Source organism: Barbus barbus (assembly GCF_936440315.1).
Source record: "Barbus barbus genome assembly, chromosome: 2".
NCBI classification, from domain to species: domain Eukaryota; kingdom Metazoa; phylum Chordata; class Actinopteri; order Cypriniformes; family Cyprinidae; genus Barbus; species Barbus barbus.
This window is the reverse complement of record NC_136730.1, coordinates 4,830,165-4,853,973: the sequence shown is the minus strand read 5'-3', so window position 1 is coordinate 4,853,973 and position 23,809 is coordinate 4,830,165. Positions and strand designations below refer to the sequence as shown.

The window sequence follows — 23,809 nt, the reverse complement described above, 5'->3', positions numbered from 1 at the left end:
ACCCTGACAAATTAAAGTGGTTATAGACCACACCCCATCAGTTATTTTCAGTACCAGACTGCCATCTATTGGCGCATTTGTGTAACTTAGAGAACTTTGTACACTGACTGTATCAGGTGAGTGATCATATTCACATCTGATTAATACTCATTTAACAACAAAGTTTTTGGCTCAACACTTTCCATGTACTCTTCTGTAGCAGCAACATCTGTTCTTATAAGAGGACTGAAGCAATTCATACATCATTATTCTGTTTAGATACAGTCCTACAGATCTTGTGTGTTTTTGTGGAGGTTCTAGTTTATTATAATGTCATGTAAATTGTGACGAGGCTTTCTATTGTTATGGGCATCGACATCTTTGATATTTACTTTAGCCACTGTCACTGTGTTTACAGGTGATATCCTCTATAATGAGAATAAGAAAGGACTTGAGAAATAGAGTTCAATACACTGTAAAAAAAAAAAAAAAAAAGAAAGAAAACAGCTTCAGGAGATTTTTTAGTTTTCTCAACTTGTTGTATTCAGTTTATACAACAAAAAGTCGAGAACTCAAAAATCTCCTGAAGCTGGTTGCCTTAAACTTAAAATTTTTCTCAACTTTTGATTTTTAAAGTGCAGATGAGTTTAGTCCTGAAATCAGAGAGAATAAAATGACAGATAATGATGTGAAATGTTGATGAAGTCTTAGTCTGTTGAAGTTGATTGAGGTTCAGTTGCTCCTCAGGAGGTTGTAGTTGGAGGTCTTCAGCTCTCCTTCAGCAGGAGCTTCATTCTGCTTTCTGTGACGAGTCAGAGGTGTTTGTCTGAGGACGAGACGGAGCCAGAGCCTCCGATAAACACTCAGATCAGAAACATAATCACACAACAAAAAACAAAACACAACACATGTTATGAAAGATGACAAAGTCTATGTATAAACTTTATATAGAACTCAATAGTAATTTAAAACAAAATATAATTATTTTATTTGAGCTGTTTGAGTCACTTTGTTTTTGTCTTAAGACTTACCCAAACCTGAACTGACTGTAGATCCAGACAGTCCTGTATTCACTGGAGAGACAGTCAATCTGAAGTGTGTGATTGAGTCTCACAGTAACTGGAGATATGAGTGGTATAAAGACAGTGTAATGTTACAGACGTCTGATCGTTACACTGTAAACAGAGACACTCTCACTATCAGAGGAGCTACTGAGTCTGATCAGGGTCAGTACTGGTGTAGAGGACAGATAAGATCAGTCTCATCACAATCAAGCTCTGTTTCTCTCTCTGTGAAAGGTGAGTTGAATACCATTGACCTCCAAAACTCACTCTACATGTATGATCACACATCTGATCGAGAGACTTTCAATCTCAGACGTTATGTTCAGAGCTCTGATAAATTCTCTTGTCACTCATCTTCTAAGTGTTTGAATTAAGTTATAAACATAGGTTTGGGAGGAGCCTAATCATTCAGTCCTGTCAATCATCATCACAACAAGCAGGGGTTAAATTGGGATTTGTTATGTGGGGGGGGGGGGATCTACGGTATCGAGCATATATATATATATATATATATATATATATATATATATATATATATACATACACATTTACATTTACTAATTTAACAGACACTTTTATCCATAGACTATTTGACATAGGCTATAAATCTGCATGTTTTTATATTTTATCCAAGGACTTTTTTTTTCTTTTTTTACGTTTACAGAGGGAATTGTCCCACTAATCTCATTAACTTTCATTTCAAATTCTTACATTTGATCTATAAATTAAATTATAATAATGTGATTGTTATTATCTATACGTTTTCAAATTAAATCATTTACACTGAAAAATACAACTAAATTCTTAAAAAAATTGAAAATGCAAACAAGAAATGATGGTGGAAATGATACTTTTCAACGAAATGAAACGCCAGCAGCTGCCAGTAGTGAGCGATTAATGAGTGAATCATTGAGTCGTTCATTCAACCGATTCGTTCAAACACTGAATCATTCAGCAATGAATCGGATGGTTTCTGTGGTTCCGCCTAAAATGTAATTGTCCTAATATTATTGTATTTGCTCATTGAACTGTTTATAGAGCTATTAAACAGTCGTAATGGTGAACACGTTGAGTGATGTTGCAAACTGTATTTTAAATCTAAAACCTCTCCATTGTGAATGTGTAGCTCAGTATGCTGAGTTTGTTAGTGTTTTGTGTTTTAATTTCTCCTGGAGAGACTTCAGCAGCACAACCTTATACTGCCAATACATGCATTATACAGGAGATATAGACACTATATTCATATATATATATTTATATTTATATATTCACCACTTACTCCAAATCTAATACAATCACAATAATACTTGTGTTTTAGTGTTTAGTTATGTTTTAATCATGTTACTTGTCTGGCATTAATGAAGCGTCCCAGCCCAATTTAAACCCTGACAACAAGCAAATCTAAACTACCTCATTCTGTCCAATCCCATTAAACTATTTAGTCTACATCATCCTGACATCACAGTGTTTCTAACCAGCACTCATAACCCAAACATAACACAGTTTATACACTAAATATGGCTCTACCTTTGATGGACTGAATTTGTGATCACTAACATTGGGTCAAAATTGCAGAAGTGCTATGAGACAACATTTTGGTATAGCTTGTCAGCCATCATAATTTTGAGAAAGTTCACAAAAGAACTGATAAGCACTGATGCTAAAACAATATCAGTGTCAAAACTCAAGTGTTCAGAGAGTCACTGTTGTATACCGTCCGAATAATTAACACTGTGACAGCCACATGTGAACGTGATATTTTATTAACAGAGCTCGTGTCACCAACATGACATATCAGACACACACACTCTGCGTGCTCGTGCGTCTCTTGTATATATACCCAATGAGGGAGAGCCTGTTCTTAAAGAGCCCAACACATTTCTAATGCAACACATTAGAATACACAAATCACATTGTATTTCTGAACAGATCATTAATCACAATGATCTACATCTCCTTCCTTTAGCTGAAACCTCCTACCGAAAGAAAGAGAACATTTTTTTTTTTTTTAAATGTAGCCCAGTGCTAAAAAGCATTTAAGTTATCTAAGTGCTAAATAAGTTAGATTGATTAAGGTTCATAATTATACGTTAAAACTAAATAAATTATCTTAAAGATATACAAAAATTAGAATTTAGAAGTAAGCTCGAGAAACAAATTTATTGTAGTTCATCTCCATTCTATTCATTTTGGGTAAGTGAAAGGGATTATGGGAGTTGTAGTTGGTTATACAATTGTTTGTTTCAAGTATGTGTTTAAATTTATTCTAAGGGTTTTGTTTAAATAATTTCATTGGTAAAGTGAAATGTATAATGTAACATGTAATATTTTGATGTTTGGTGGTAAAAAAAACAAACATTTTTTATTATATGACTTTTGTATGCATGGAATGACACGTGAGGTGAAAGGTGAACAACCGCGGGAGAGGAGAGAGACTGAATAGCTGAGTAGGAGTTGCGTCGAGGACTCGCTCCGTGCTTTAGTGTTTAAACCGTAAAATAGAACGTGACAAACGTTCTATAGTTGTCAGTTGGACTTTATTTAGGTTTTGTGCACACAATCGGACTGAATTGTGAACTTGGAAACCGAAGACTGTGTAGTTATTGACGGTTTGCCAAAGCTAACATTTCGCCGCCGAGAGGATGACTGTCGAGTGAGTGATTTCCAGTCCATGGACATCGCGTGTGAGAGACTGCCTATCTGTGACGGTGTGGTAATCGACGGAAGAACTATCATTTTGGATTAAGGTATCTTTAATTGTTTTTTTCTTGCTCCAAAGGGAGTGAAGGGGTCATTTTGTTTATTGGCCACGCCGAACACAAGCAACGCTCCAGGCCTGCAACGGTTAACTGTTGTGTTTTAGCTTTTTTGCCGGCTAGGACTGGGGTGGGTGAATCACGAGTGTGTGTGTGCGCGCATGGGCCCGCGTGTGTGTGTGTTTCATGCTGACGCGATACTGTATTGTATTTTAGCCTACTGTTGAATGTTAGCTAAAGTGAGGCTATTGAGGTACGTGTAACCTTTTGAGCTCTTTTACATTTTGAGGATAATTCAAACTTGAGGTTTGAGGTGATTTAATTTTATTCAATAAGCTAAGTGAGTATTTGTTGAATACTTTTCTTCATTGATACATTTTGTATTGTATTTTATTTTTTGTTTATAGTGAGAATTCATTCTTTTGGTGAATTTAATATTTTATTTATTCAGTAAACCCTATTTTTATTTTACATTTTGATAACTTGAGTCCTGAGTATTCATTTAGTGTAAGATATCGTTGCGTAATAGATTGAATATGTAAATTATATTTCATGTGAAAATGGTTTAAGTCAGTTACACAAAAGTAAGTACACAGGGTTGTGGTTTAAAAGTTTATTAGTTATTCAAAGCACATGTAAAGTTATACAAACAGACATTTAAACAGGAGGTCAGCAAGAATTCCATATATTATATACAGTTAACTAGGATTCATTTAAGAACCCAGGAACGCCCTTTAGTACCAGGAGATAGGCCTAGGGGGTGCTACACAAATTGGAGGCACCGCTGGGATACTTTTTGCTGTAATTTCCTTCCTGTTAACGTTGATGATGCTCCCGAGAGCGCTAAGTTGAATTTACATTGTCTTTGATCTGGAGTGTGAAGAAAAAAAAAAAACATGGAGTTAGGAAACAGTTCTGCTTTGCAACAAGAGCTGCTGGAGTGGTGTAATGATGCATTGGTTCAGCCCGATCATGCATTGCTGTTGTTGGATGTTCCAGCTGATGCTGGCATAGCCTTTATTGAGAGCACCGTTGAAACTGTGAAAATATTTGGCAGAGTACGTGTTCGCTCTTCGAAAGAAGGTCCGTCTAAAACAAGTTTGCTGGTGCTGTGTGAATGTCGCGAAAAGATTGATCCTTCTCGTGCCCCTGCTGAAGTATTACCTAAGGATGGTGATCCTCCATGGAAGATTGTGGTTGTCAGAGACAAAGAGCCTGACCCTGATGATTTTTCAGCAAAACTCAGAAAACTTCTACAAGATGAAGGCAAATCTATGACTGATGTTCAAGCTTTGTTTTCCCCTCTTCCTACTAGTTCTCCTGAAGCAGTAATTCGTGCAGTTGGTGAGCTCTTGGAAAAGACAACAAAGCGTTCTGGTGATTCCACTGCTTACAAGCGACTGCGTGTTTTCTCAGGTGTGGTGCCTACCCCGGCGGGAGAAGAAACCATGGAGAATTGGATAGAGCAAGCTACGTTGATGATAGCAGAAAGTGATTGCGCTGATAAAGAGAAGCGTAAGCGCATTGTGGAAAGCTTAAAGGGTCCTGCCCTTGAGATCATCAAGGCAGTTAGATTGTCTAATGGTGATGCTAGTGCAACTGAGTACCTTGTTGCGCTTGAAAGTGCGTTTGGGACTTCAGAGTCCGGTGAAGATTTGTATTTTGCGTTCAGACTTCTTCGCCAGAACTCCGGTGAAGCACTGTCTGAGTTTCTCCGTCGAATGGAGAAGTCATTGACCAAAGTAGTTCAGAGAGGTGGACTACTACCTGCACAAGTTGACCGGGTGAGAATTGAGCAACTTCTTCGTGGCGCTGTAGAGTCCGACTTGATGTTGCTGAAGTTACGGCTGAGAGAGAGAAAAGAGTTCCCGCCTACTTTCTTGAAACTACTGAACGAGATTCGGGAGGAGGAGGAAAATGAAGTTGCCCGGTGTAAGCTTGAGGCAACGGTGAAACCTGTGCTCCCTAAAGCGTCGCCACCACCAAAACCCACTGAGATTCAAGCATTGAAAGCTGAGGTCAAGGAGCTGCGTGCCAAGCTGGAAAAGTCACGCAAGGCCCCGGAATCACCAGAAGCCCCAGAACATAAAGCAAAGATGACTTCTGAGAGTGCTGAAGCACGAATAGACCCTGAAGTACAGAGCTTGAAGACTCAAGTCCAGCAACTGCAAAAACAGCTGACTGTAATGAAAGTAGAGAGCAGAAAACCCCCCGGAAGTGATCAGAAAGCTGCTCCGTGCACTAAAGAGAGCCAAGGGTGGGAAGAGTGAGCCGATTCCACATCCGACTGTGAGCAGAGATGCCCACTGCAAGAAGAGCCATGTTCGCAAGCCTGCTCAAAGCAACCTTCCTAGTGGTTTGGTAGGTCCTGCCTCCACTATTGGCGTTAAGATCAATGGCCATTCATGTAATGCCTTATTGGACAGTGGATCTCAAGTCACAATAATATTCGACAAGTGGCAAAAGAAATACTTGCCCAATGTTCCCATCCACCCCATCACTGGTCTTTCGATATGGGGTTTGAGCTCCTCCAGCTACCCATATCAAGGCTACATAGTAGTAGATGTGGAGTTTCCAGCCACACTTACAGGAGTGAGTGAGTCTATCTCCGTGTTAGCATTAGTTTGTCCCGAGCCAAGTGGCCCAGACCATATTCCTGTCATCATTGGGACGAATGCCAACTTATTCCATCGTTTAGCCGCTCTGTGCAAAGATGCTGACATTCCAGACTCACATGCTCACGCTTTCAGAATTTTGCCACAGACAAAACAAATGAAACTCTCCCATAGCCAGGAGATGGATGTGGAAGAGCCGAAGGGGGAAGTAAAATGGATGGGTCCCGGTCCTCTATCTGTTCCTGCCAGAGGTGAACGATATGTCGTCTGCAAAGTTGGATGCAAAGAACCCTTAGAAAAAGACATTGTCATGGTTGAAACCCCTCTTTCTGTGACGCTACCTGCTGGAGTGCTCATTCAGCCGGTGGTGCTAACGTCATCTGAGCTAAATGTCAACAGTTTCGAAGTACTGTTGAGAAATGAGACCTTGAGAGAAGTCACTATGTTGCCTGGAACCGTTCTTGCTCATGTGTATCCCACTGACACAGTTATGATGGCTCAGAGACCTAAATCTACATCCAAGGTTATTGATGAGATGTTGTTTGATTTTGGTGAATCTCCGATTCCAGAGGTCTGGAGAAAAAGGCTGCGTCAGAAGCTGTCTAAACGAGGTAATGCATTCTCTCTTGAGGAGTGGGATGTGGGTCTCGCCAAGGGTGTGGAGCACCACATAAGACTCAGTGACCCCCGACCATTTAGAGAAAGATCCAGACGCATAGCCCCAGCGGATATAGATGACATACGCCGCCACCTGAAAGACCTGCTGGCAGCAGGCATCATCAAAGAATCCAGAAGTCCATATGCGTCGCCAATAGTAATTGTCCGAAAGAAGAACGGAAGTGTTCGCATGTGCATTGATTATCGCACGTTGAACAACAGAACAATCCCTGACCAGTACACCACTCCGCGGATTGACGATGCCCTGGATTGCCTGTCCGGCAGTCGTTGGTTTTCTGTGCTAGACCTCCGGAGTGGGTACTACCAGATACCCATGTCTGAAGAAGACAGGGAAAAAACAGCCTTCATATGTCCCCTAGGGTTCTACGAATTTCAACGGATGCCCCAAGGCATAACTGGAGCCCCGGCAACTTTTCAGCGGTTGATGGAGAGAGCTGTCGGTGACATGCATCTGCTTCAGGTGATTGTCTATTTAGATGACATCATAGTATTCGGACAAACCTTAGAGGAGCATGAAGAACGACTACTGAAAGTGCTTGACAGACTTGAAGAGTGTGGTCTGAAAATATCACTTGACAAGTGCCAGTTTTGTCAGCCACAAGTAAAGTATGTTGGACACATAGTTTCTGCACTAGGAATAGCCACCGATCCTGAGAAAGTGAGTGCTGTCAAGAACTGGAAGTTGCCTACAGATCTGAGATCTTTAAGATCGTTTCTCGGATTCTGCGGATACTACCGACGGTTTGTTAAGAACTACTCAGCCATAGTTCGACCACTCACTGAGCTCACAAAGGGCTACCCTCCTAAGAACAGGCACAAGGCTGCCCAAGAGAAGACACATTATTTCAAAGAGGGAGAGCCTTTTGGGGAGCGCTGGGACGACGAGTGCACCGAGGCATTTCATAACATCATTCACTGCCTCACTCATGCCCCAGTGCTAGCATTTGCTGACCCATCAAAACCATATGTACTCCATGTAGATGCAAGTCTGAATGGTTTAGGCGCCGTCCTCAATCAAGAATATCCTGATGGTCTGAGGCCTGTTGCTTTTGCAAGCCGCAAACTCAGTGCCCCTGAGCAGCGCTATCCCATTCATCAATTGGAATTTCTCGCATTGAAATGGGCGATTGTGGACAAGTTTCATGATTATCTTTATGGGGCTAAGTTCACAGTGAGAACAGATAATAACCCACTCACATACGTCCTAACAACGGCCAAGCTCAATGCAACTGGACATAGGTGGTTGTCAGCTCTTGCCACCTACGATTTCAAAGTCCAATACAGACCAGGTCGACACAACATTGATGCTGATCTGCTCTCACGTCAGTTAACATCCACTGGAGTGTCACCTGACTGTGATGAGATATCTTCCCCTGGGGTTAAAGCCATCTGCCAAATAACCACTCCATACTTGGAAACTGAGTCCAACAGACTTATAGATCAATTAGGAGCCAATTTCAAGAGTGTTCCTAGCGTCTATGCCTGTCCGACACAGTTGGAGATAAGCAACTTGGAACAATTGAGCCACCATGATTTGAGAAGAGCTCAAGAAAAAGATTCAGTCATAGGTGCAGTAAAGAAAGCAGTCGAGACTGGCCAGCTTCAGTATATGGCCAAGAATCAAGATCCAAGCATAGTACTCCTGCAAAGACAAAGTCCCAAGCTGATTGTGAAGAATCACCTTCTCTTCAGAGTGGTGAACAAACAGTCTGGAGACAAAAGACAACAGTTAGTCTTACCTGAGAAATATCGTAGGATGGTCCTGCGCTCCCTACACGATGACACTGGACACCTTGGAGTTGAACGGACGACTGAACTCCTGAAGGAACGATTTTACTGGCCGAGAATGACCACTGAAATTGAGAGTTACGTCAAGAACTGTGGGAGATGCATCGCAAGGAAGTCAATTCCACAACGAGCTGCTCCATTGAGTCAAATCACAAGTACAGGTCCACTTGACCTAGTTTGTATAGACTTCTTGTCTATTGAGCCAGACTCCCGAGGGATCGCAAATGTGTTGGTCGTAACAGATCATTTCACCCGCTACGCCCAAGCTTTCCCGTGCAAAGATCAAAAAGCTATGACTGTAGCCAAGACTCTGTTTGAGAAATTCTTTGTGCATTATGGATTACCTTCACGAATCCATTCCGATCAGGGACGAGACTTCGAAAGTCGCCTTATCAAAGACCTTTGTGTGATGTTGGGCATCCGTAAGTCTCGAACCTCACCTTATCATCCGCAAGGTGATGCACAACCAGAAAGGTTCAACAGGACGCTACTGTCAATGCTAGGAACTTTGGATCCTGCTAAAAGGTCACAATGGAGTCAGAGCATCAGTCAACTAGTCCACGCGTACAACTGTACGAAGAATGAGGCTACTGGCTATTCACCATACTTACTCATGTTTGGAAGAGAAGCCCGCTTGCCCATTGATGTATGCTTTAACACCTCTGCTGACGGGAAGGATGCAGTGAAGTACCAGCAGTATGTGGAGGTAATGAAAAAAGAACTGCAGAATGCGTACAAGCGTGCATCCGATGCTTCACAAAAGAACCATGATAGAAACAAGAAAAACTTTGACAGAAGAGTGAGACATCATACTCTGGAGCAAGGAGACAGAGTGTTGATAAAGAATCTGGGATTGACAGGTAAACACAAGTTACAGGATAAGTGGAATTCATTGCCATACATTGTCGAGAAGAAATTGCCAAACTTACCTGTTTACAGATTGAAGCCTGAAAGAGGAATGGGAGGTATACGGACACTTCATAGAGACCACCTGTTACCCATAGGAGAGTTTGTGAGGTTGCCGACCCCCGAAGAGAGCAAACAGACCCCTCATCGCCCGGTGACCAGAACCCAAACAGATCAGAAGCGGGTAAGAAAGGAAACAAGGAAGAAGGAAGTCAGAGAAATGAATGCTGAAGATGGATTTGAAGAGTCCTCATCTGATGAGGAACATGATGTGTCGTATTTCCCTCTGAGAGATGATGTGAGCGAACTGTTCAGATCGATACCTTCTGTTGTTCCTGAGAGAGAAATCTTACCTGAGAGTACCCTAGTGTCTGATGACTTAGAGCAAAGCCATGCTCAAGAAGTTGAAGAAGCTGGAGAAACGCTTGTGGATGCCTCAGAGTCTGAAGGGGGAGAACGTCCTGCTGAGTGGGAAGTGGTTGAAGATGAAGTGCCTGTGGAAGAACTTACCTGTGAAAAACGTCCTAAAAGACAGGTAAAACCTGTGACACGCTTTACGTATGATGAGCCTGGGAAGCCAGTTTATAAGCCCCTTACTGTGGTTCCCATAAGTCAAGAGCCTGAGAAGAGGAAGTGCAAAACACTTTGGTGTCATCCCATGGCCCAATGTTTTAGATGCTCTCTTGCTAATCCTTGCCCTGAAAGAAGAGGACTTATTCATGTCTAAATGATAGCGCATGAGGACATGCTAGCCATCAGAAGGGGGAGGGTGTAGCCCAGTGCTAAAAAGCATTTAAGTTATCTAAGTGCTAAATAAGTTAGATTGATTAAGGTTCATAATTATACGTTAAAACTAAATAAATTATCTTAAAGATATACAAAAATTAGAATTTAGAAGTAAGCTCGAGAAACAAATTTATTGTAGTTCATCTCCATTCTATTCATTTTGGGTAAGTGAAAGGGATTATGGGAGTTGTAGTTGGTTATACAATTGTTTGTTTCAAGTATGTGTTTAAATTTATTCTAAGGGTTTTGTTTAAATAATTTCATTGGTAAAGTGAAATGTATAATGTAACATGTAATATTTTGATGTTTGGTGGTAAAAAAAACAAACATTTTTTATTATATGACTTTTGTATGCATGGAATGACACGTGAGGTGAAAGGTGAACAACCGCGGGAGAGGAGAGAGACTGAATAGCTGAGTAGGAGTTGCGTCGAGGACTCGCTCCGTGCTTTAGTGTTTAAACCGTAAAATAGAACGTGACAAACGTTCTATAGTTGTCAGTTGGACTTTATTTAGGTTTTGTGCACACAATCGGACTGAATTGTGAACTTGGAAACCGAAGACTGTGTAGTTATTGACGGTTTGCCAAAGCTAACATTTCGCCGCCGAGAGGATGACTGTCGAGTGAGTGATTTCCAGTCCATGGACATCGCGTGTGAGAGACTGCCTATCTGTGACGGTGTGGTAATCGACGGAAGAACTATCATTTTGGATTAAGGTATCTTTAATTGTTTTTTTCTTGCTCCAAAGGGAGTGAAGGGGTCATTTTGTTTATTGGCCACGCCGAACACAAGCAACGCTCCAGGCCTGCAACGGTTAACTGTTGTGTTTTAGCTTTTTTGCCGGCTAGGACTGGGGTGGGTGAATCACGAGTGTGTGTGTGCGCGCATGGGCCCGCGTGTGTGTGTGTTTCATGCTGACGCGATACTGTATTGTATTTTAGCCTACTGTTGAATGTTAGCTAAAGTGAGGCTATTGAGGTACGTGTAACCTTTTGAGCTCTTTTACATTTTGAGGATAATTCAAACTTGAGGTTTGAGGTGATTTAATTTTATTCAATAAGCTAAGTGAGTATTTGTTGAATACTTTTCTTCATTGATACATTTTGTATTGTATTTTATTTTTTGTTTATAGTGAGAATTCATTCTTTTGGTGAATTTAATATTTTATTTATTCAGTAAACCCTATTTTTATTTTACATTTTGATAACTTGAGTCCTGAGTATTCATTTAGTGTAAGATATCGTTGCGTAATAGATTGAATATGTAAATTATATTTCATGTGAAAATGGTTTAAGTCAGTTACACAAAAGTAAGTACACAGGGTTGTGGTTTAAAAGTTTATTAGTTATTCAAAGCACATGTAAAGTTATACAAACAGACATTTAAACAGGAGGTCAGCAAGAATTCCATATATTATATACAGTTAACTAGGATTCATTTAAGAACCCAGGAACGCCCTTTAGTACCAGGAGATAGGCCTAGGGGGTGCTACATAAACAATGAAGAAATTTGCGGCATGACATTAACTTGGTCAGCAACTGAGAATACGAATGACTGCCATTATAGCAATGTAACCATTGCAGAAACAAATCTCAAAATGGTCTCCGTATACATTAAGAAAACACATCAACAAAAAATGATATTAGCAATATAGAAATAGCCATAACAAACACATTCAGCAAGTATTCAAATTAATAACCAAAGTGCCACTAAATCTATCATTAGTAGAACTCACTGTTCATATCTTGGGTTAGGCTTGCAAATACGACCTGAACGTGTTCTATAAGGTGCACTGCCGACCTTAGTAGGGGACTGTACTGTATGCTTTGGCAAGGCAGTCGGTGTGGATTCTGGTTGTGGGAGGTGTGTTTGTGGTGCAGGGGGAACATAGTCCTGTGTATGTGTCGTGGTATTTTGAGAGTCAATGTCCTCGGGGGTAAGCTGTGAAGGAGGGGGCTCTCCAACGGGAAGGATGTGGCGTCGGTTCCTCCTGTATGTTCTCCCATTGCACTGGATAGTGTAAGACCGAGGCTCCTTGTTCACCACCTTTACTGTGCCAAGGTGGTCGTATCCTTTCGGGGTTTGCATTCTGACAACTTGTCCCTCTGTCAGTGGTTGCAGTGGACGACTTGAGGCATCGTAGTATCGCTTTTGGGTCATCCTCTTATGGAGGAGCTGTGCAGTGACTTGCTGCGCATGTTTGGGAGCTGGCTCTAACAGCTTGGAGTTAACGGGAATGGCTGAGCGTGTCTGTCGTGACAACAGGCGTTGTGCAGGGGAACCTAACGTCGGGTCACGAGGAATGTTTCTCAGATTTAGGAGATTGAGGAATACATCCGTCCCATCTCTGTGAGATTTCTCCATCAGCTGCTTGGCACTGCGGACCGCTCTCTCTGCCAGGCCGTTTGACTGCGGAAACTCTGGACTACTGGTGACGTGGATAAAGTCCCACTGTTTGGCAAAGTCTCTGAATTGTTGACTTGTGTGCTGTCTGGCGTTATCAGAAATGAGTGTGTGCGGAGTGCCATGCACAGAGAAATGTCTCTTCAGTTTCCTGATCACAGCTGACGATGTCGTGCCATGGAGAAGGTCAATCTCGAACCAACCCGAGTATGAGTCCACGAGCACCAGGCAGTTTTGGCCATGCCACTCAAACATATCTGTTGCCACTGTAGACCAAGGCATGTCTGGAACTGGGTACAGTTTCAGTGGTTCTTTCTGCTGATGTGGCTTTGTGCTATTACAGACTGAGCATGCGAGGAGTTCCGCTGTGATATCAGCAGTCATCGTTGGCCAGAAAATGATACCTCTTGCTCTGTGCTTGGTAGCGTCCAAACCAGGGTGTCCTCCGTGGACTATGCCAATGTATTCTCTCTGTAATGAGCGAGGAATGACAGTTTTGTGGCCTTTTATCACTATTCCGTCTTCCACAGCTAGTTCATCTCTGTAGGGAAAGTATGGACGCAGAGCAGGGCGCAAGCTATGTTCTTTATTTGGCCAACCTCGTTGAATCACAGTGCTAAGAGCCTGCAGCACTTCATCCTCCGCTGTTTGCTTTCTGAGTTCCTCTAGTCGGCCAGTAGAGATGTAACTGACGGACATGACCTCAAATGTGTCATTTTCAGCATCTGGAGGGACTTTTGTGTTTGGAGCTCGAGATAGGGTGTCCGCAAGATACATGTGTTTACCCTTCTTGTACACCAGAGTGATGTCGTAGCACTATAACCTGAGCATCATTCTCTGTAATCGTGCAGGGGCAGTGTGAATGGGTTTCTTTAGAATTGTCACCAGGGGCTGGTGGTCTGTTTCGACGACTGTTGATTTTCCGTACACATAAGCCCTGAATTTGGTACAGCCGAATACGACAGCAAGCAGCTCCTTTTCAATCTGTGCGTATCGCGTCTCCGTGTCTGTGAGTGTGCGAGACGCGTACGCAACTGGTCTGCCATCCTGCATACATGCAGCACCGAGTCCAAAACATGATGCATCACAAGTTAGTGTGACTGGCTTTTTTACATCATAGTATGACAAAACAGGTGGGGTGGTCAAACAAGCTTTGAGAGTATCAAATGCTTGTTGGTGCTGCTGGTACCAGCACCATGCAGTTTCCTTGTGTGTCAGTTTCCTTAGAGGTGCAGCAACATCACTAAAGTTCGGGATAAACTTCCCCAGGTAATTTGCCATTCCAAGGAAGCGCTGCAATGCTGGAACATCCTTGGGAGCTGGCATCTCAGAGATTGCTTTTGTTTTTGAAGGATCCACCTTCAAGCCTTCGCTAGTGAAGATATGGCCTACATAGCTGACTTGGTCCAGACGGAATTTACATTTGGCAGGGTTTAGTTTGAGCTTGATCTCGCGTGCTCGATTCAGCACTCTTTTCAAATTGACATCATGTTCTACAGCATCATGGCCTCCAATGATGATATCATCGACAATGATAGCACAGGGGTAACCTGAAAACAGCTGCTCCATTGAGCGCTGGAACACTTCGCTTGCGGAGTTTATGCCGAAAGGCATACAAAGAAATCTATAGCGCCCAAATGGAGTGCTGAACGTTGTCATCATAGAGGACTTGCAGTCAAGTCGTATCTGCCAGAAAGAGTTCTTTGCGTCCAGCACAGAAAATACAGTTGCCCCCGACATCTGGGATGCTACTTCCTCTACGCTGCGCATTGGATGATGCGGTCTCTTTAAGGCAGTGTTGAGATCTTTAGGATTTATGCACAGTCTGATTTCTTGTCTGTCCTTTTTATGTGTCACAACCATGGACGAAACCCAGTCTGTTGGCTCTGAGACTGGTGTTATGACACCCAAACTCTGCATGCGGTACAGCTCTGCTTTAACACGGTCCTGCATTGCCAGTGGAATGCGATGTGCAGGGCGAACTACAGGCTGCACGCTTGAGTCTACTGTCATGGAGTATGTGATTGGGAGTTCTCCAAGTTCATCAGTGAACAAGTCTTTGTAGTCTTTGAGGATTTGTTCAGTACTGCTCTCCATACTGACCAGATGAACATGTGGGCTCATGGTGACAATCCCCATGTCTAAACATGCACAAAATCCGAACAGCGGTTAGACTTCTTGATCCACCAAGAAAAATGGGAGTGAGTGACTTTGTCCTTTTAAACTACACAACAATGTAACTAAACCTTTAGTTTCGATTTTACCACCACCCTAAGCCACAAGGTTAGGTGCTTTCTTGCTCCACTGGTTGTGCATTGGTGGCAATTCGCTTGAATGTCGTTTGCGACATTACGTTACACTTTGCCCCAGTGTCGACTTTCACCTCAATTGGGGTTTTGTTTATGTGCAAAGTGACAAATCCCTCTTCCTGCTCAGCCATGAAAGAGTTAACAGTGTTGACACACCTGTCAAATTCAATGCCATCAACATAGAAAGTGTCATCATATACAGGGGGCTTATCCATTTCAAGTTCATGTACAGTCTTTTTGTAGTTTGCTTTCTTTGGTCCAAACTGACAACGCAATCTGCAGCATTTTTTTAAATGATTCATTTTCTTGCAGTTGTGGCACAGCTGTCCAAAAGCCGGGCATTTTTCTTTCTTTGCCACATGATTGTTTCCACAGTTTTTGCAATTGGTTATGGTGGGTGAATCACTCTGTTCTATTCTGGGCTTTTGTCTTGTGCACTGGCGCCTCCTGCTGGAAATGAGATGTACTGCATCCACGTTAGTGGGCGTCTGTGTCGCCAGTGTTTTATTATTCTCTTCAGTCATTTCATGTATGCGACATATTGAGATGGCTTTAATCAAAGTTAAGTCGCTGTCCCTTAACAGTGCTTTCCTTAAGCTTTCACTGTTGATGTCGCATACTATCCTGTCACAGATTAGCTCGTCTGTCAATTCTCCGACATGGCATGCTTTTGCTTTGATCCTGAGATCACTGATAAAGGACTCAATAGTCTCACCTTGTTTCTGGTTTCTGGAGTGAAATTTGTGTCTCTCCATGGTTTTGTTTTGTTGAGGGTTGCAAATTTCACGAAACTTCCTTTTCAGGCATTCAGGATCCTCCCTTGATTCAGCGGGAGTTAAAACAGCGCCATCCGCACCCGGTGCACGCACCTCCGCTGCGTAGACGAACGAACGCTCTCGTTCTATGGCCTCCGGCCCTGCGAGATTGTGGAGGATATAGGCCCTTGTCTTTGCAGGCTTATCATGGTGCGCCGCCGCGATGAAAATGTCATGCTCGAAGATTCGCCAATTGTCGGCAACGTGCCCTTCAAATGAAAGCGGGTCAGGTCTCTGAAAACAATCCGCCATATTCACTCACTATGCAGCTTTGAGAAAAAAAAAACTTTTAGGAGCAGACTCTGTTTTCTACAAAAATGGTTCACTCGCAGGAGAAAAGTCCGTGCAGTCTTCTGACACCATGTTGTATACCGTCCGAATAATTAACACTGTGACGGCCACATGTGAACGTGCTATTTTATTAACAGAGCTTGTGTCACCAACATGACATATCAGACACACACACTCTGCGTGCTCGTGCGTCTCTTGTATATATACCCAATGAGGGAGAGCCTGTTCTTAAAGAGCCCAACACATTTCTAATGCAACACATTAGAATACACAAATCACATTGTATTTCTGAACAGATCATTAATCACAATGATCTACAGTCACAGAGAGTTCAATCTGTTCACAGCAGACATGCAGGATCATTTCACCATTTTGAGTATTACAGAGACACATCTTCAAAAGAAACCACTCAACCAATACAGAGGAATTAACTCATTACTTTTACTACTGGAAATACAGTCCATTTATATACAATATACAAGATCATAAAGTGCTCAGCAAAATCTGCATGTAACTATTTAGTTGACAAGAAAAAATTAACATATTTGTGTTTCTTCACAGATTTACCCAGATCTACTCTGACTGTGACTCCAGACAGTCCTGTATTCACTGGAGAGACACTCAATCTGAAGTGTGTGATTGAGTCTCACAGTAACTGGAGATATGAATGGTATAAAGACAGAGTAATGTTAGAGTCGTCTGATCGTTACACTGTAAACAGAGACACTCTCACTATCAGAGGAGCTACTGAGTCTGATCAGGGTCAGTACTGGTGTAGAGGACAGAGAGATGAAAGACCACAATCATCACAGGAGAGCAACCGGATAAATCTCATCATTAATGGTGAGTAAATCAAACACTTACATATACATTTAATCATTTATCAGGCTCATCCAAAGCAACTTACAAATGAAGACAAAAGGAGCAATCAAACCAACAAAAGAGCAACAATATGTAAGCGCTATGACAAGTCAAGTTAGTCTAACACAGTTCATGTAGCAAGGTTGTGCTGTTTTGTTTGAAATAAATAAAAATAATAAAAAGATAGAAGTGAAATAGAGAGAGCTAGTGTTTATATAGAAAACAAGTGGAGAGAATATAAAGTACTTTGTAGCAAATTCACTATTTCATCACAAAAAGACCTGCATCTTATTCAAAAGCAACCTGCAGTCCCGTGTAACCATGTGCTATATGCACCAATACACTCTCTTCAGGATCTGAATGTGTTCTTGTTCTCCTGCAGATCTGAAGCCAAAGCCTGAACTCACATCATATCCTGCAGGAGCTGCTCTGACAGGAAACACAGTGACTTTGACCTGTCGCATGGATCCGGCCACTGGATGGGACTTTTACTGGAACAAACACACTCTGAACTCTGAGACAAAGACAGAAACAAACTCCTACAGCGTGAAGATTGATTCAGTGTCTGATGGAGGCCAGTACTGGTGTAGAGCTGGAAGAGGAAAACCAGTCTACTACACACAATACAGTGATGCACTGTGGGTGAATGTTACAGGTGAGAGAGAACAGAGTATGGGACGAAATGCACAGATCAGAGACAATATCTACAGAACTTCTGAAACTTTGAATCAACAATAAATGCAATCATCTGTGTTTGTGCAGTGTTTCCTAAAGCTGTGGTGACGGTGCGGCCTGATGAACGAGTGTTCAGAGGAGAAACAGTCGCTCTCAGATGTGATATAAAGTGGGGAGGAGACACTGAGTGGACGTACAGATGGGAAACAGAGGGAACAAACAACAATACTGCCAACCAAATCTCAACACAAGAGTTGAAAATCAACAGTGTTGATGACTTTGACAGCGGTAATTACAGCTGTACAGGACAGACGGGAACACAAAGCTCTCTGCGCAGTGATGCTGTTACTCTGACTGTATCAGGTGAGTTTGTGTGTTTGTTGATTATCATCAGTGTGAACAGCTTCTCTCTCTATAACTGGTCATGTTTTGTTCAGCTGAAGCTCAGGCAGCAGTGCGAGTGTCTCCACAGCCGTGGCTGACTGAAGGAGACTCAGTGACTCTGATCTGTGAGGTTACAGGCTCCTCTACAGGCTGGACGTTCAGCTGGTTCAGAGATGATGATCGTCTGTCAGACAGCAGCAGAGGAGCTGGAGGCTCTTACACTCTCAGTCCTGCTGCTCTACAGCACACAGGAGTTTATACGTGCAGAGCAGAGAGAGGACGACCGGCCTATTACACAAACTACACACAGATACTGTGGATCACTGGTGAGTCTGTGTCACAGCATTTATTCTTGTGTTCATCTGTGTTTGTGTTTCATTAAGTCTCTGGAACAGGGAAGCATACGCATCAGAGACAATTCCCTCCAGTACTCAGTCTAGATCAGATCAAAATCACTATCAAATACACACTCATATTATATGCATGATATAACCCTTTTTATTTTAATATTTAGTGCTACATTTCATCTTAATTTTACTTCATTACAGTTTTTATTACACAAACACATGCTGTCAGTTTTGAGTGGGATGTTCTTCTTGTCAGGTAAATGGTCCCAGGTGTCTCTGGAGGTCCGTCCCAGCAGAAGTCAACACTTCTCGTCTGACTCTCTCTCTCTGAGCTGTGAGGATCAGAGTAACTCTGCTGGATGGACAGTGAGGAGATACACAGACAGAAACACAGAAGATTGTTCAAAACAAACAGGATCTACATGTCGAATCGTCTCTCTCAGCACATCTGACTCTGGAGTTTACTGGTGTCAGTCTGAATCTGGAGAGAAACGTCATCCTCTCAACATCACTGTACATGGTGAGGCCTGTTTCTAATCACAACAGCTACACAATTTCTAATCTAAATCCTAATTACAAAGTCTACACATTTTCCTCTAACTGTTTTCTGTACAACCAATCGCAGACTGACACCGCTATACAACATTGTGAATGAGTTTTATCTATTATAGTTGGATTAAACCTGTCCAAATTCATCTGACAGTCTCTTACCATTTAAATGGACAGTTTTTGGCCAGATGAATCTGTTCGATCTCATTTGTATATTTCTGTACAATCTTGTTACCCAGGTGGTCAGGTTTAGAGATGGACCTTTATGCTTGGGTTGGACTAGTGCATAAAGCACAGGAAGCATTCAGTAAAATTCAGTTCATTAGAAGTTCACATTTTTAGGATGTGAATATTTTGATATATTCTTACTATTTGCAGTAAGCAGACGTTTCTTGTGTTGTGTAGATGGTGATGTGATTCTGGAGAGTTCTGTTGATCCTGTGATTGAGGGAGATACTCTGACTCTACACTGTTTACATCGATCTACAAACTCCTCGATCCTCAGAGCTGATTTCTATAAAGACGGATCAGTCGTCCAGAATCAGACGACAGGAGAGATGAACATCACGACTGTCTCAAAGTCACATGAGGGTTTCTACTCCTGTAAAACAGAGAGAGGACAGTCACCCAAGAGCTGGATCTCAGTCAGAGGTCTGGAAAAATATTACATTATTTAATGTACCTTTGTAATATCATACAATATGTCACTCACTAACAGTTCTGCATGTTTATGTTCTCCAGTCTCAGCAGCTTCATCTCTTCTGGTCGCTGGAGTGGTTGTGGGATTGAGTGTTTGCTTGTTGTTCTTCATCTCACTGCTGCTGCTGTTGTGGAGATACAAGAAGAACAAAGGTGTGGAGCAGTTCATAACATGATTAATACAACTGAACAGCAAACACTGGAAGATGCAGTTTCTGAATGAAAACTCACGAGAACATCTAAATATCAGCATAAAGAGTCCCTGTAAACACTGCAGATACTCTTAAGTGACCATAATGCTCTTTGTTTCTATTATAGATCAGCAGCGTAACATTAACCAGACATCAGTCCCAAATCAGTCTGGAGGATCTCAACCAGAAAACTCTCCTCTACAGTCTGGTCAGCCTCAATAACTAATCATTAGGGATAGTTATGCACACACAAAATGGCCATACAGTGAAAGTCAATGAGGTCCGATGTTGTTTGGACTCCAGCATTCCTCAAAATATATTACTATCACTTTAACCTTTATATATCATCATTTTTCTTCTTTGCAAGACTACTTTGCTTTTTAGCTTTTATCCTCCTTGTTTGCTGTCCAGCAGGTTCTGATCAGATCTGTGATGTTGTGACTGAAGTGAATAAGAGAGACAAAGGTTGAGTCTTTAACCTTATTTAAACACATATCATTAAAAATAAGAAAATATTATTTAATCACTGAGGTATTTTTTTTTAAAGATGGTCCAGAGCCACTGGCAGATGTCACATATTCAGAGGTCACTGTCAAGAAAAACAAGAAAAAGACGGACAAAGGTAAAAAATAATAAACCCTCTTAACTTCACCTGTACAGTATAATCATCGTCAGTACATTCATACATTTCTAATTAATTAACTATTATTTTTTTCTAATAATTAATTATTAATAATAATTGATTTTCCAGAAGATAGCATGGCAGAGCCAAATAATGTGACATACTCAGAAGTCAGAAAAAAAGAGAAGAAATCCAAAAGCAAAGGTGAGATAGTTTTTCTCTTAATTACAGTATTTCCAGTATGTTCTGAGTAATCAGACTGACCTTCTGTTCTTTATTAGATATTAATACTGCAGGACCCAGTGATCTGGTTTATGCACAGATTGATTTACGGGACAAAAAGAAAACCAAGAGTAAAGGTGAACACAACAAACTGCATCTAAACCTAATGATTCATCACATTTAACTCAGATTAAATCAGTTTATAATATCTAATCATTTACCATTTTAAACAGATCAAAGCAAATTCATACAAATTAATTTCAATAAAGGCACATCTGCCTTTTTTTTTTTTTTTGCTGAAATTGAGACTTAGATCTTAGATCAGAGATGATAAAACAGACTAAAACAAGTCAGATAATCAAACTGTTGTTCTTCATGATAGCTGCTGGACTTCGGGATTTTTTTATTGAAATGAAATCTAAGGACAAACAAAGAGGTAAATAAAGAGATGATCTGAATTGTCTTCATATCTAAAATAATCTAAATATTTTAACAAAACTTGCTAATAAAATAAACTAAAATACGATTCTTAATCACAATCCTGTTTGCTGGAAATATTAACACTTTTTAATCAATATTCATTAACATTTTTAATCATTACACTCTTCTGTGGTTTCTTTGTGGTTTGAGCCATCGCTGCTTCCTCATATGATCAGTTATTATTGTAGTTCAGATATCTGTTGTTGTGTTTCAGGGAAGAGCAGTGAGTCTGGAGACACTTTGTACTCTGAACTGAAGCACAACACAGACAGAGGTGAGAGAAACACAAAGACAAGCTTCATCACTATTACAGTCAAACCACTGACATTAAATATAAACCATCACCGTTTCTTTGTATTTTATTCTTATTTATCATTTGTGTTCTTCAGGTGCTGATGCTAGTGATGCAACTTATGCTCAACCTATTAGGAAGAAGAATAAAACACGTAAGAATTATGTTACAATGTACAGTAATCTTACAATATGATTTTAGATAATTTATAACTGACTATCAGCTCATAATCTGCTCTCGTTCCTGCAGCTTGTGGCATAATTGATTATTTGACATGATAAATCTGCTTTAAGTGATTCAGTTATTTGTGATGATCAGAGGTTCATCTTGATCTTAAAACTGTAAATCATCAACAGAATGAGCTCATTATTCACATCACCTGCACAATGCATCGTCTTTTATCTGTGTTTTCTGTTTAAAGGTCCCTGAGTTCAGTGAAGACAGCAGACAACTAAAAGAGATTGACAGCAGCAGACACAGTAACGCTTGCATTGCTTAAGAAATCAATCTGAGTGAACTGCTTCTGCACATGCTTGACTCAAATACTAATGAAAGATACATATGCACTGTATTCTCTCTCTAACAGTATGTTTTATCCAGTGAGCGCTTGTTTAACACAGTTATAGGTGAAAATGATCTAAAGTTATTACATTATTATATACTGCAGCATATCATTATATGTGCAGCAACAGTAGAATAAAATAGTGTTTGATTATTAGATTACATTTGATTATTTGTTTTAGATTAGTTTGATAATGTTTTAGATTAGTTTGATTATGTTTTAGATTAGTTTTATTATGTTTTAGATTAGTTTTATTATGTTTTAGATTAGTTTGATTATGTTAATACAATGTGTTTTTTTGTTATGAAATAGTGTTTTTGCCAAAGACAGATAATTTTCTTGCTTTCATTTATTTTCATGTGTACTGCTTTTTACATTTATATATTTTTTATATATGCTGTTTTTTGTTTTGGTTTTGCTGCAGTTAATGAAGTGTGAGATATATATTTAATAAATAAACACATGAAAACATTTCTGTTTTGTTTATAGGACTTTTGTCACAATTCTTAACCTAGAGTCATTTTAACCAGAGATCAATATATTCTTCTCTGATGCTGTAACTAAACTGACCTACAAAGAAAAGAAAAAACAGTAACTACATTAAGAGTATTAAAACAGATAGAAATTCAGTCTCAGCTGTTCTGACTTTGGCTTTATGAATTCATGGTGAACAGGGTGTTATCATTAGAGCGATGTCTCTTTCTTAGGATCGAGAACATTTAGATGAACTGGTTATCAGCTGAAATCATCAGACACTGCTGGACGCTGAAATCTGTTCACATCATTTTTTTTTTTTCATAAATATTTTATGTAAATACAAATTTCTGTTTTTATGTATTATTTTTCATTAATTTACTACATTTTTTATTATTTTCAATTTACTAATTTTTATGTATTATTTTTATTACTTTGTGCTCATCAGCATCTGGAGAAACAGTGCATCACTATGACAACCTTATAATATATTTATTCATCATAAAAATTAATAAAGAAAATAATCACAAAACAGACATCATTGTAAATACGTGTGACGAGCGGTGATGATGTTATAAAGAGTCACAGGTTGTAAGTATTAACTCACAACAGTGAAAGACATCTTCAGGAAGGCTATTTGTATTTATTAAGAACCGATAAACACAACAGCAGTTGACCATATTGGCTGCTTGTGAATGCGATCGCCTATAATTACTGTCGTTAATGAGCCGCTGATCGCTGTCAGATTCTGTGATATGAATGTCCGCATTGCATTGTGGGTAATGGGCTTAGAATGAGCCCCGCTCGGCCCGTGTTCTGGCTTACTGTAATATTTCACCGGTAATAATATTATTAAAATAAAGAAATGAATGAATACAATGATAACATCTAAATAAATGTTGATGGATGTAGCGTTATAGTTTTAAAAAATATCAATAAACAGCAAAGCAATCCAGCTTTGAAATAATAACTGAAAAAGAGCGAAATAATAATAATACATAATTAATATATAGTGCCGCCACTCCCATCACACGCATCACGCGCTCTGCGTATGGCACC

General features: G+C 40.5%; 2 protein-coding genes across 3 annotated transcripts in view; both read left to right on the top strand.

The window, feature by feature from the left end:
- Nucleotides 1-23,809, top strand: part of LOC306888641 (Fc receptor-like protein 5) — a 510,322-nt gene that overhangs the window by 406,656 nt on the left and 79,857 nt on the right. The window lies entirely within an intron of this gene.
- Nucleotides 16,419-22,760, top strand: LOC306876677 (Fc receptor-like protein 5; the record flags this gene model as incomplete). Its single annotated transcript, XM_079428021.1, has 18 exons — nt 16,419-16,440; nt 16,954-17,235; nt 17,636-17,908; nt 18,016-18,291; nt 18,366-18,638; nt 18,916-19,179; nt 19,614-19,859; nt 19,950-20,060; nt 20,226-20,306; nt 20,513-20,563; nt 20,646-20,720; nt 20,850-20,924; nt 21,002-21,079; nt 21,325-21,378; nt 21,637-21,696; nt 21,812-21,868; nt 22,136-22,461; nt 22,547-22,760. The coding sequence occupies 17 exons, from the start codon at nt 16,419-16,421 to the stop codon at nt 22,141-22,143; spliced, it is 2,286 nt and encodes a 761-aa protein (XP_079284147.1). The 3' UTR covers nt 22,144-22,461; nt 22,547-22,760.